Source organism: Styela clava, chromosome 12, assembly GCF_964204865.1.
Source record: "Styela clava chromosome 12, kaStyClav1.hap1.2, whole genome shotgun sequence".
Classification (NCBI taxonomy): domain Eukaryota; kingdom Metazoa; phylum Chordata; class Ascidiacea; order Stolidobranchia; family Styelidae; genus Styela; species Styela clava.
Window position 1 is genome coordinate 19,515,007 of NC_135261.1, and position 12,467 is coordinate 19,527,473.

The 12,467-nt window shown below is 36.1% G+C and overlaps 2 protein-coding genes across 3 annotated transcripts; both read right to left on the reverse strand.

Moving 5' to 3' along the window:
• Positions 1-2,532: 2,532 nt before the first annotated feature.
• On the reverse strand, positions 2,533-4,583 carry LOC120330133 (uncharacterized). Its single transcript, XM_039396974.2, has 7 exons — positions 4,345-4,583; positions 4,135-4,263; positions 3,959-4,060; positions 3,660-3,807; positions 3,376-3,577; positions 3,020-3,083; positions 2,533-2,863 (listed from the first exon to the last, which is right to left on the reverse strand). Exons 1-6 carry the CDS (start codon positions 4,512-4,514, stop codon positions 3,076-3,078), a joined length of 759 nt encoding a protein of 252 aa, XP_039252908.2. The 5' UTR covers positions 4,515-4,583; the 3' UTR covers positions 2,533-2,863; positions 3,020-3,075.
• A 4,108-nt stretch (positions 4,584-8,691) lies between these two features.
• LOC120330019 (adhesion G protein-coupled receptor B1-like) lies at positions 8,692-11,570 on the reverse strand. Of its 2 annotated transcripts, XM_039396832.2 has the most exons (9): positions 11,324-11,570; positions 11,116-11,241; positions 10,934-11,035; positions 10,724-10,868; positions 10,440-10,641; positions 10,070-10,288; positions 9,766-9,989; positions 9,311-9,374; positions 8,692-9,175 (listed from the first exon to the last, which is right to left on the reverse strand). In XM_039396832.2, the coding sequence occupies exons 1-9, from the start codon at positions 11,491-11,493 to the stop codon at positions 9,159-9,161; spliced, it is 1,269 nt and encodes a 422-aa protein (XP_039252766.2). In that variant the 5' UTR covers positions 11,494-11,570; the 3' UTR covers positions 8,692-9,158. The 2 variants fall into 2 exon arrangements, with proteins under 2 accessions (XP_039252766.2, XP_077974686.1); XM_078118560.1 differs by lacking the exon at positions 10,070-10,288.
• Between the last annotated feature and the right edge of the window lie 897 nt (positions 11,571-12,467).

A 12,467-nucleotide genomic window follows, 5' to 3' on the forward strand; every position in this document is an offset into this window, starting at 1 on the left:
TTCCAACCCCAGTTGGAATATCTGAAAAATTTCAAAAACGCTCAGCTAATAGATACAAATATACGCTAAAATTGGCCTGTGGGCCGCACGGAATGTATCAGCAAGACAGGGTTTGGACCACCCTGGTCTACTCTATCAAAAAACTCCCGACTTCGTTGACCACTAACTAGATCGTTGAAATGCGATCGTGGAACCGCCACATAGTGCAAATAGTTCATTGGTCCAATTGTTGAAGAGAAGAGAAATTTTTTAAAACAAAAATGCAGCAACAAGGGGAATACTAGGAAGTATAAACAACAACAATTTTACAAAACGACTCATAGGCCCATTTCGTGTCCAATAAATAAGTTCAAGTGTTTATTTTTGGTAAAGAAGGATAATATGATACTTTAAGAAGAAAAATAAGCGAACATTTTTAAGTTTGAGTCGTATGGTGAACTCGTGATATTTTAAATAAACACCGATAAACTATATAAAATTCTGCTTTTAGAAATTTTCTGTGGTGCCCCTCTTTTCTTGGTGCCCTGAGCACGTGCTTATATTGTTTAATGGTTAATCCGTCGCTGCCTATCACAGGCTCACAGCTATTTCTAGACTACTTTTTGATTACTGCAACTAAACTATATATATAAGAAGACAGATTAATCATTGAGTTATTTGATTTGTACTGAAATTTCCAAATCCCAACCAAAAATTAACAAATAGCATGCGAAAACGAGTGGTCATGTTTACAAAAACCCTAGAAAATCTGTACGTGCGGCTGCTAAAACGTCCACTGTTATGTCGCTTTTCCGAAGAGGAAACAGAGATTTTCCAAAAAATGCTAAAGAATTTCTTGCTTCATTGATTGAGCTTGACTGGGATGTTTTTCCAACTTTGTGCATTGCATATTGTTGGACATAAGCGATTGGACATACAAATAAGTTACTTGTTTTATGTTAATAAATGGGTTTGATCTTATACATGTGAGTTTGTTGCTTGGTTTGATGATTTTTTAATAAAATAAACGTTTCAATCTTACTTAATTTATTTATTCCCACTTATAACGACATATATAATCTGTTTATCCCCCGAAATATTTTTGAAGTTAGGGTTAAAGGGCAGCATTATCAGGAACTCGCCCCGGGCAGCAGAAAAGTTTAGCACGCCCCTGTCTGTACGATATGGCACTGGTATGTGAGGTCCTATTATATTATATATTTATTGTAGTCTTACATGTTTGCTCCTATTTGGTATCGAAATGCTCCTCCTGTTTCGTATTCATGTGTTTCAGTTCAATTCATTTTGGTCGTCCTACGTTTGATTCGATCATGCTTATTTTACTTGGTGGTATTATATTCTGCTCAATCCTACCCAGTCATATTGAAGACTATTTTAATTTTGTTCTGTACTGCTGTGATTTTCAACCTGTGTTTTCTGCGGTACACTGGTGTTCAGTGAAATTCCTCCCGGTGTTCCGCATCAAATTGTTGTCCCATAGGTTATTTTTTATTTTGACATATTTTTTAATGAGAAAGGAAATCAAAAGTGAATAGCACATATTTGATTTTATGAAAAGTATTTAATGTGATAATGGACGTTTCTAGATTCCTAGTTTCTCCCGTTACAATCGCTTAAAAACAAAATGCTATCGTTATCGTGGCAATTGAAATACAACCGCCTCTCAGAAATCATTTTCACCAATAGGGGTTCATAAAATGGCTGACTCGTTGTCATAATGTCTGGCGTCTTTGGTCAGTTTTACTTATGTTTCAGAATCTAGGCATGATTAAGTAACCAGGTGGTTATTTTGCCTTTTTTAAGACAATATGCTCACGCTGGGTCGAATAGTGGAGCTTAATTAAATTTCAGTACAGTTATCAAAAAACGAGCTTGAAATAGGTAGGAAGGGCCACATTAACTGTCACGACTTTTTAATGGAAGCCGTTGCAATCGTAGGAAAAAACTTATAAAATAAGCACTAAAAGCAATAGCCGAAATAGGCTTATTGGGAAGAAAATTTAACGAGCAAAAGAGTTATTTTATTATTTACATTTTAATTTCTCTTAAAACACTCTTAAAACTGACAAATAGCACACAAAACTGAACCATCGTTTATAAGCTAGAGAAAGCGATAAATTTCATATTTTGCTGATCTATAAATGTGTCCAAGATAAAGTGTGGCGAAGTTCTCAGAATCTCGTTTTGAGGTTTAATAACATTATGTAAAGTAGGATAAGTTTGATCAGCCATTATGATTTGTCGGTTGGAGCTGTTTGCCAACGTTATTCATAATGCATCCTGTATTGCACTGTGATCCATTGAAAAAGAACAAAATTTGGTCAAAGCGAATTACATGTGAAAACTTCCCAAGTATTTCTGATATAATCGTTTAGAATATGATTTGTCAGTAATAGTATTCCAGCCGCGACAGAGACTAAACTAATTGTATAGGCTACTAGATACATGACGCTCGTATTATTATTTTATGCGAAATACACTTTCAACTGTATTTTATAAGTCGAGCTGAGAAAAGCAACAGACAAAAGTCAATCACATTTATATGATATTCACTTTTATTTTGAATATCAAAATTTCAAACAAATTAATTAATCAGTGAAGGTACTACATCGACAATATATTCGAAGCATTTCAAAATTTTGTGCAATTTATTATTCAGTTTATTTAACTTTATATAGTCATTTTTATAAAAATATAGAAAACTCGACAAATCGTCCAAAATTCAATGCACTGACAGATAATAAATAACATATTTAATGTATAAAATTTTTAACCTAGTGCTTGAGTTTTTGGCATATGTATTCATCTGCGCTTTTTGTCTTGGTATAGTTTTCCTCTTTCGGAAATTATGTGTTGTTGCGTTCTGTAAAAAATCAAAGTAATGTTAATTGTTGTTTGTATTAAAATGGCGAAACTAAATATTTATCTAAAGTAATTAGTAATTAGCGAAACTAAAGGAAATTATGAGACGCATCGGTAGATTTATATTTAGTTTGCAAGAATAGCTTAAATTACTTACTGAAGCACCTGAAGGTTTCTGGGACAGAATGATCATAGCAGCAATTGTTTTGTTGGTTACAAGCCTGTTGAATAAACAAAAATATATAAAAGTAATTTCTAGTACCAGACCGTCGATTTGATGAGTCTTTGAAACTTGTTTAAGTAGTTTTCAATATTGAATATTGTATAACTCACGTCTCTGCTGATTCCAGCGTAGCCACATTCTTTTCATTGTGGACCATCGACTTGGCATTATACAACGGGAATGGGGAGAACGGGAATGGCGGAGTATGAGCCACCCTCAGTGCATTGGATAGATTGTTTGAAAGATATAAACTATATAAAAAGCTATATGAAAAATTCTAATAAAATTACCTGGGCATGCATCATAGGAAGAGCATTTTGCGTGTTCATAAAGTTGAGCGCCGTTGCATCGGTATGTAGACATGGAGTCATGGCAATTGCAAGTACGGGAGCGGATCTTGTTTCCAGCTCCACAACCGTTTGAACATTCACCCCATTGTCCCCACTGTGAAAGGCAGTTGACTGGACTTGGGCAAGATTGTTGGTTACAAGTCTAGAATGAGAATAAATCAAACCGTTAAGTTACATTTAACCATTACATGAGATAATACACGCCTCACAATATCGAAACTTACTCTTGTTTCCATTCGTGATCCATAGCAATATTTCTGCGTTTCAGTTTGCCCGCCCATGCTTGTGAGAAGAAATAGCATGAGTGGGTCGATTGTTGTTGAGTTGGATCCAGACAAGAGAAGAAGAAGTGTTGGATCAATGTTCTGTCCACTGAAATCGAAAATTACAACTTATAAGATTTACTCGTAACTTATTTAGAATTCTAAATGCCAATACAAATGATTTTCACAGCAACAAATTCTAACAGAATAATGTCGAATTCGAGTTTATAGGTATTTATATTAAGTTATAGGTAATCTACCTTAGCAGGAATGGCAATAGAAAATCCAAGCTTGAGCTGCTGTCGGTCGAATCTCCGCCAAGTCCTCCGAGAAGAGCCAACATTGCAATTGGGTCGTCGCCACTAAAAAATAATAAAGAACAGATCATTGAAAGTTTTTTATTAACGTGAGGATGGAAAGAAAAAACAATACTCACAGCCCTCCGGCGCCGTTACCACCTTGCAAAAGGAATGGAAGTAAGAGACTATCGAGTGCTGAGCTTGAATCACCACCTAATCCACCGGATAGAAGAAGAAGAGGCAGCAAGTCAATGCCGCCGGAAGTTCTAGAAAATCGAAGGAGGTTAAAAATATTGCATTTTTGGAACAAATAACTACTTAAGAGTTTTATAGCTCGAAATACTCACCCAGATTGACATGTTCTCATTCTTGTGTCGCTACCACCACCGCAAGTTGCTGAACAGCCCATCCATGGTCCCCAGTTTGACCATTCTCCATTCTGTGGGTGAGGATGATCGTAAGAATCAGCTGAAACAAGACCGACTGCAAGAGCCATGCATACGATAAACATCTTCATGACTGTATTTTTGGATAGAGTTCGTAACGTTGGTCAATTCAACTCTGACTATGTTATACTATATATATAACTGAAAAATTTAATAATAAAATATGAAGACCGATTATTATTACTATATATATATAATTCTAGCAATTTTCGACTGGAACTCACAAACTTTGCGGTTTGTTTCGTATACGACTGGTACGAGTCTGGCAAGCATAAAGTTTGAATGCTCGTTGCTATCTTAGTAGAAGACGATATCGGTTGATACTGATTATCGTACTCTTCACTCCAGCTTTTATACAAATTTTGCTAGATATCAGACAATTAACCATTCCCATTTTTCGTTTATTGCGCCTCGAAGCGCTTGTTCCTGATAGTTACGAGCTCCACGCAGTAGGAGGATTTAGAAACCCTTACGTTCGAACCCGCCCATTATGTTTCTCTTGTTAATAATTTTAAGGTAGCATTATAAATTGCAAACAATAAAGTAATTAGGGAACAATGCATTAAACAAATTTTATTGCGAAGGTGTAACGAGATTTATATTCCCAAGTTCTCAAAGCGCCGTACTAATAAATTAATAAAATCTACGTTACTTGAGTCTTGAAAACATTTAGTTTTGATGTGACAAGAAAATTAATCACTGTCATTTTTGGCATGCTTCTCGCAATGCACAAAAATTTTTGTTTGCAGTTTGAGCATGGGTTAAATGCTTTTTAATATTCCACAAAGTTCACAGTGGTACTTAGCCTCATTTACACCTCATTCTTGAATTGTTTTTATGTCATAATACATTCATGCATTTTTTTATCATCACACATCATCCACATTCGTATGTTTTATGTGAAATACCTCTGCCTACAAACTGATATACTTAAGACACCATATGAAAATAATTAAGGTCAGTCAGTCAGTCAGTAGTTTATTTTATCACATACCAAAAGTACACAAAGGACAAACATAATTACAAAAAAAATATATAAAAAAATACGTTTCAGTGTGAAAGGAGACGCGATAAACCAGTGAACGTTATCTAGCAGCAGTGACCATGAGAAAATACAAATATGTATGAAATGTGGAAACTAACAAAAGAGCTGTGCTCAAATATATGGACACGTCACAAGGTGTCGCTATTTTTTATTCCGACACATATAAAAAGAATCTCTTGAAGTCCACAGAAATTTTTGAAATAAGAAAAATTGATAGCCTTCTGGCAAAAAAATCAATCTTTCACCACCGATGCAAATCAAAAAACTATCAGGTGTCAGACTTTTCAAAGATTCATAAAACTATGACAGAGCGTATACGCTATCTAATGGTTTTAACGCTTATTTATGAACAGCATTAAATCGGACTAATGCTTGATTTATATTTTGTCCACCTAAAGTCCACGAATAAAAATTTATAACGATCTGTCCCATAACCTGGTAAAAGGCAATCTATGGTAATATGTTTGAGATATTTCTTTGCAATGTTTTTTTAAACTTTGCTCATTATTATGCTCTCACGTGTATGGATTCATTGTGATAACTTCCCAAATATCTCTGATATAATCGTTCAGATCTACAGTGAGTCCCAAAGTGGGTGATACCCCTTCCCCCCAGGTGGGCGAAAACGATACAGAGGGGGGGGGGGGGGGGGGTGGGCGGCGAAAACGTCGAAGAGGGCGATTTCGCGAAACCTGTCTTTGTTTGGCGCATCGTGCACTTGATTACTGTACTGCGTGCATTCGTTGGTTTGAATCATGTGGGCGATTATCACTCGCAAAAAGATTGCTGGACTCGTCTCCGCCGTAGGGTACGGTAGTTTGCGTATCCCAGTGGTCGGCAAAATACGACCGAAGTAAAATAATCCGGGACGCTTCACTGAATAGACCTTTCCCCGACCTTTGACCCCGGAAAATTCTTCCTATACTTTACCATTTTAAAATTTTCGATGCTTATTTTAAGAGTGGTTTCGCGAGTTGACGCCTGTAAAGTGGGGTATTTCTTTCAAACTACCATTCTAATTCATACCATTCAACAAACTGTTTTTTAAAAAGTAGCGGTAAAGAATTTTAGCAATTTTAGCCTAGTCTATCACAGCTAATTCTTCACTAATTTTGATTACTGCAATTAAACTGAAACTCATATGAGAACAAAGTGATTATTAAATTATTTGATTTATTTTCAAATTTCCGAAACACAACTAAAAACTAACGAATATAATTCAAAAACGCGAAAATGAGGTAATGTTTACGACCACGCCTGAAAATCTGTCGGAGTGATAAAATTGTCTGCGCTGATGCGAAAGGGGGCATTGTTACGTTTATTTTTGTATCTTGCTGATTGGCCAATGTCATGAAGTAAACAAGGAAATCTATGCACGAGGAAACATCCATTATACAGACAAAACGTCGGTTTTGACGATGAATTAATTCTATTTATAATCTACGCTCGCTCAATGAGTTAATTACATTTTTTACGTACCAGAATTTATCGTGAGACACGTTTAGAATAAATTATATTGTATATATGCTAACAATTCAGTAAACGTTTAACGAGCCTACAATTTAATTATAATTAGACAAATGGCAACACGCAGAAAAGTTGATGCTGAGTGCAGGGGTTCAATATCGCAGTAAATATTCATGTATATTGCAATGCAATAAGGAAATCAAATTCATAATATATTCGAGAGCTTCAACGCTGCTTAATTTTTGTAAGAATGTATCTTCTTAAAGAAAATATTCATCAAAATTTCCCAAATCATGCGAAAATACTCACTTCGAAGTTTGGAAGTACATGTTTGTGCGAACAATTATTTTCAAGAATGAACATTACAAAGAACTAGGATTAGTGATGCCCATTTAGAAAATGTTCCAATCTTGACGCCGTAAAGCTATCAAGCTTGATGCAGTGATGCAGAGACAGTGTCACATTAAATGTCATTGTAATAATTTTTCAATAAGACGAATGAGTTGAGTTCATGAGCTGTCGCAGTTTTCGCGCGCTTTTCCGTTTTTAACTTAAAAAAAAAAACATATGCGACCCGCAAATGACTATATTCACCCCTAATTTTGTCTCGCGAGCGACAAAAAATTTGCCGACCCCTGGGCCGTAGCCGATAGTCAATCACGGCTTTTGCCACACCCGAGTCCAGGAATCTGAAACAAATGGCTGATTAATTCTATGGACTGGTGATCGGGCTGGAGGCCGTGGTAGGATGAGGAATCGAGGATGAATTTTACCGAAGATCGTTATATATCATTCATTTTGGTGCAGATCACCAGGCTGTAGGGATGAATGAGATGTACGAAAATCAATATTATACGTTTGGGAAAATTAACTTTGAATTTAGGGAGTTGAATGCTATAAGGCAAGTACACGGCGGTTTTTGAGGGGGTAGAACCCTGCGGATTCTTTCATTTCCGACCTCCTATATGGTGATAAAGGGGTTTTCAGTCGTGCTACTATTGCTATCAAAACAACGAAATCGCCTTTCCATCAGTAAACGGGGTGATTTTAGATTGTGTCTGACGAAACTGTCACCAAATAATAATAAAAAAACTCGCGGAAGACAAACTCTCATTAAAAAACACTATAAACCATGATTTGCCTTCTTATTTGGTCTGTAATATATTTGTCTCTGACTTTACATTACTGTAGGGTGGCGATGGTACAAAAAGTTTGTGAACCACTAGTTTAGAATATCATTTGTCAACAATAGTATTTCAGCCATTAAGGCATTCTATGGTAATATGTTCGAAATATTTCTTTGCAATGTTTTTTTTTTAACTCTGCTTATTATGATTCTCTCACGTGTAGATCATCCATGATTCATTGTGATAACCTCCCAAGTATCTTTGATATAATCGTTTAGAATATCATTTGCCCGTAATAGTATTCCAGCCATTGAGGCAATCTATGGTTATATGTTTGAGATATTTCTTCGCAACGTTTTTGTCTTTGTTTCTTATGATTCTCTTACGTGTAGAGCATTCATGGATTCATTGTGATAACTTCCCAAGTATCTCTGATATAATCGTTTGGACTTTAGAATATCATTTGTCATAGTATTCCAGCCGAGACAGAGACTAAACTAGATACTAGAGACTAGACTAGATACAGGACGCACGTATTATTATTTTATGCAAAATACACTTTCCACTGTGTTTTATAAGTTGAGCTAAGAAAAGCAACAATCAACAACATTTATATGATAATCACTTTTATTCTGGATATCAAAATTGCAAACAAATTAATTAATCAGCGAAGGTACCACATGGACAATATATTCGACACATTCCAAAATTATATGCAGGAAAACAATTGATTGAAAATATCCATGATTGAAAATACCGAACCAGCCGAAATGACGGTAAAATTGTTATCAAATCGCTAATGTAATCAAAATACGTAAAATGTGAAATGCGACAGTTGAAAAACATCGAACAGACCGTTAAATGGTGAGTGATATCAATTTAATAATCAGTTTATTTAATTTTATATAGTCGTTTTTATAAAAATATAGAAAACTCGACAAATCGTCCAAAATTCAATGCACTGACAGGTCAAATATAATATATAATGTTTAAAATTTTTATTCTAGTGCTTGAGTTTTTGGCATATGTATTCATCTGCGGCTTTTTGTCTTGGTATAGTTTTCCTCTTTCGGAGATTATGCGTTGTTGCGTTCTGTAAAAAATCAAAGTAATTTTAATTGTTGTTTGTTTTAAAATGGTGAAACTAAATATTTAACTAAAGCTGGAAATTATGAGACGCATCGGTAGATTTATATTTAGTTTGCAAGAATAGCTTAAAGTTACTTACTGAAGCACCAGATAGTTCCTGGGACAGAATCATCATAGCAGCAATTGTTTTGTTGCTTACAAGCCTGTTGGATAAATAAAAATAAATATATATAAGTAATTTTTAGTAACAGGCCGGAGGACTTGATATGTATTTTAAACATAACGATCGTTTTGCATTTTATGCTGGCACTCTTCTTGTTCTTGTTCTTTGACACGTTTTTAAAAAGTCGCTTTTCTATTTGATTACTGGACCAATCACTTTTAAAATTTTCAGTGCTAAGAGATTAAATTTTTCGCTAGAAGGCTATTACTTTTATTTATTTCAAATATCCCGGTGAGCTGCATGGGATTCGTTTTTTTGTGTGTGCTATGACGTCATCCGAATTTGCCACTAAGTGACGCTACGTGTTCATATATTTGAGCGTAGCTCTCTTGTTTAAATTAGTTTCCAATATTGAATATTGTATAACTTACATCTCTGCTGATTCCACCGTAGCCACATTCCTGTCTTTGTTCAGCATCGACCTGGCAGTATGGGCATGTGCATTCGATAGATTGTTTGAAAGATCCGTCGCACATTTTATCAGGGCAAGTACGTGTTCTCTCTTTGTAACATCTGGTTCCAGATGGAATGCAACTGCCGTAAGCGGTCCAATCGCCCCATTGTCCAGTGGCTGGGATGGGAGTTTCGGGAATAACTAAAAATAAGACATCGATTTGATAAAATATATTTGACGTTGAACAAAGAATTTTCGAGCTTAAGAATTACGACTCTCACCAATGCCGCACTGGATTCCTGAAGAACAAGAGGTGTGGTCATAAAGCATTGCGTTGTTACAGTTGAGCATTCCGGTTGAAGGATTGTGGCAATTACAACTGCGAGTTCGGCTTTTCATTCCGTAACCGCAGGTGGCTTGGCATGCCCCCCATTCGCTCCACGGGGAAAGACAGTTGACTGGGGGTCTGGTTGTGGTGGTGATGATTCTGGTTGTGGTTGCTGAAAGTAAATACGATTTCTTAGATCAATAACATCGCTGCGTGTTGAAAGTTGGAAAGCAGCATGTTACGAGGAGCGAATAGGGGGCAAGAACATTTTTGGCACTGTTTAACTCATTCAAAGATTTATAATAAAATTCTAATAAAATTACCTGGGCATGCATCATATGAAGAGCATTGTGCGTGTTCATAAAGTTGAGCGCCGTTGCATCGGTATGTAGACATGGAGTCATGGCAATTGCAAGTACGGGAGCGGATCTTGTTTCCAGCTCCACAACCGTTTGAACATTCACCCCATTGTCCCCACTGTGAAAGGCAGTTGACTGGACTTGGGCAAGATTGTTGGTTACAAGTCTAGAATGAGAATAAATCAAACCGTTAAATTACATTTAACCATTACATGAGATAATAAACGCCTATCAATATCGAAACTTACTCTTGTTTCCATTCGTGATCCATAGCAATATTTCTGCGTTTCAGTTTGGCCGCCCATACCTCCAAGAATAAGTAGTGTGAGTGGGTCGATTGTTGAGTTGGATCCAGACAAGAGAAGAAGAAGTGTTGGATCAATGTTCTGTCCACTGAAATCGAAAATTTAACTTGTGAGATCGAATTTAAAAATTATATTACGTTATAGGTAACTTACCTTAGCAATAATGGCAACAGAGAATTTGAGCTTGAGCTGCTGTCGGTCGAATCTCCGCCAAGTCCTCCGAGAAGTGCCAACATTGCAAGTGGGTTGTCACCACTGAAAAATAATAATAAACAGATCATTGAATGTTTTGCATTCGTGTAAAGATGGAAGGAAAAGCGAAAAACATTACTCACAGCCCTCCGCCGTTACCACTTTGCAAAAGGAATGGAAGTAACATATCGAGTGAAGAGCTTGAATCACCACCGAATCCACCGGATAGAAGAAGAAGAGGCAGCAAGTCCTCAATGCCGCCGGAAGTTCTAAAAAATCAGAGTAGGTTGAAAATATTGCATTTTTTTGAACAAAGTACTAAATACGAATTTTAAAGCTAAAAATACTCACCCAGACTGACATGTTCTCATTCTTGTGTCGCTACCACCACCGCAAGTTGCTGAACAGCCCATCCATGGTCCCCAGTTTGACCATTCCCCATTCTGTGGGTGAGGATGATCGTAAGGATCAGCTGAAACGAGACCGACTCCAAGAGCAATGCATACGATAAACATCTTCATGACTGTATTTTTGAATAGAGTTCGTAACGTTAGTCGTTTCAACTCTGACTCTGTTATACTATATAACTAAAAAATATAATGATAGAATATGAAGACCAATTGGTACTAGATAATTCTAGCAAATTCCGACTGAAGCTCACAAACTTATATGCGGTTTCTTTCGTATAAGACGAGTCTGACAAGCTCAAAGTTTGAATTCCCGTTGCTATCTTAGTAGAAGACGAGATCGGTTGATACTGATTATCGTACTTTTCACTCCAGCTTTTATACAAATTTTGCTAGATATCAGACAATTAACCCTTCTTTATTTTTTCGTTTATTGCGCCTCGAAGCGCTTGTTCCTGATATTTACGAGCTCCACGCAGTAGGTGGATTTAGAAACCCTTACGTTCGAACCCGCTCATTATGTTACTCTTGAAAATAATTTTAAGGGACATCATAAATTGCAAACAATAAAGTAATTAGGGAACAATGCATCAAACAAATTTCATTGCGAAGGTGTAACTAGATTTAAATTTCCGAGTTCTCAAAGAGCCGTGCTAATAAATTCATAAAATCCACGTTACTTTATAAGTTTATGAGTCTTGAAAACATTCAGTTTCGATGTTACAAATAAATTAATTTAATGCAAGTAAACCAGAGTACTTTCCGTCTCGGTATACTGTACATCTCACAATGCGCAAAAAATTTTGTTTGTAGTTTGAGCAGGGGTTAAATGCTTTTTAATATCCCACATACTTCACAGTCCTACTATGCCCAATTTAGGTTCCATTCTTGAATTGTTTTTATGCCATAATACATAGCCTACTTGCATTTATTTTTTTTCATCACCACCCGCTTAGTATGTTGTCTTTGGAATATCTTTGCCTAGAAGCTGATAGACTTGAGACACCATGTGAATATAAATAAAGATTTTGTATCATATATGCGCCACTCTGCAGTGACCCTCAGAAAATACAAATATGTATGAAATG

Coding starts and splice junctions, on each gene's coding strand:
- LOC120330133 (XM_039396974.2), bottom strand. CDS start 4,514: ATGAAGATGTTTATCGTATGCATGGCTCTTGCAGTCGGTCTTGTTTCA. Junction 4,264..4,344: donor ATGAGAACATGTCAATCTGG/GTGAGTATTTCG, acceptor TCGATTTTCTAG/AACTTCCGGCGGCATTGACT. Junction 3,578..3,659: donor GATCACGAATGGAAACAAGA/GTAAGTTTCGAT, acceptor TTCTCATTCTAG/ACTTGTAACCAACAATCTTG.
- LOC120330019 (XM_039396832.2), bottom strand. CDS start 11,493: ATGAAGATGTTTATCGTATGCATTGCTCTTGGAGTCGGTCTCGTTTCA. Junction 11,036..11,115: donor AGTGGTAACGGCGGAGGGCT/GTGAGTAATGTT, acceptor ATTATTTTTCAG/TGGTGACAACCCACTTGCAA. Junction 10,289..10,439: donor TTCATATGATGCATGCCCAG/GTAATTTTATTA, acceptor ATTTACTTTCAG/CAACCACAACCAGAATCATC.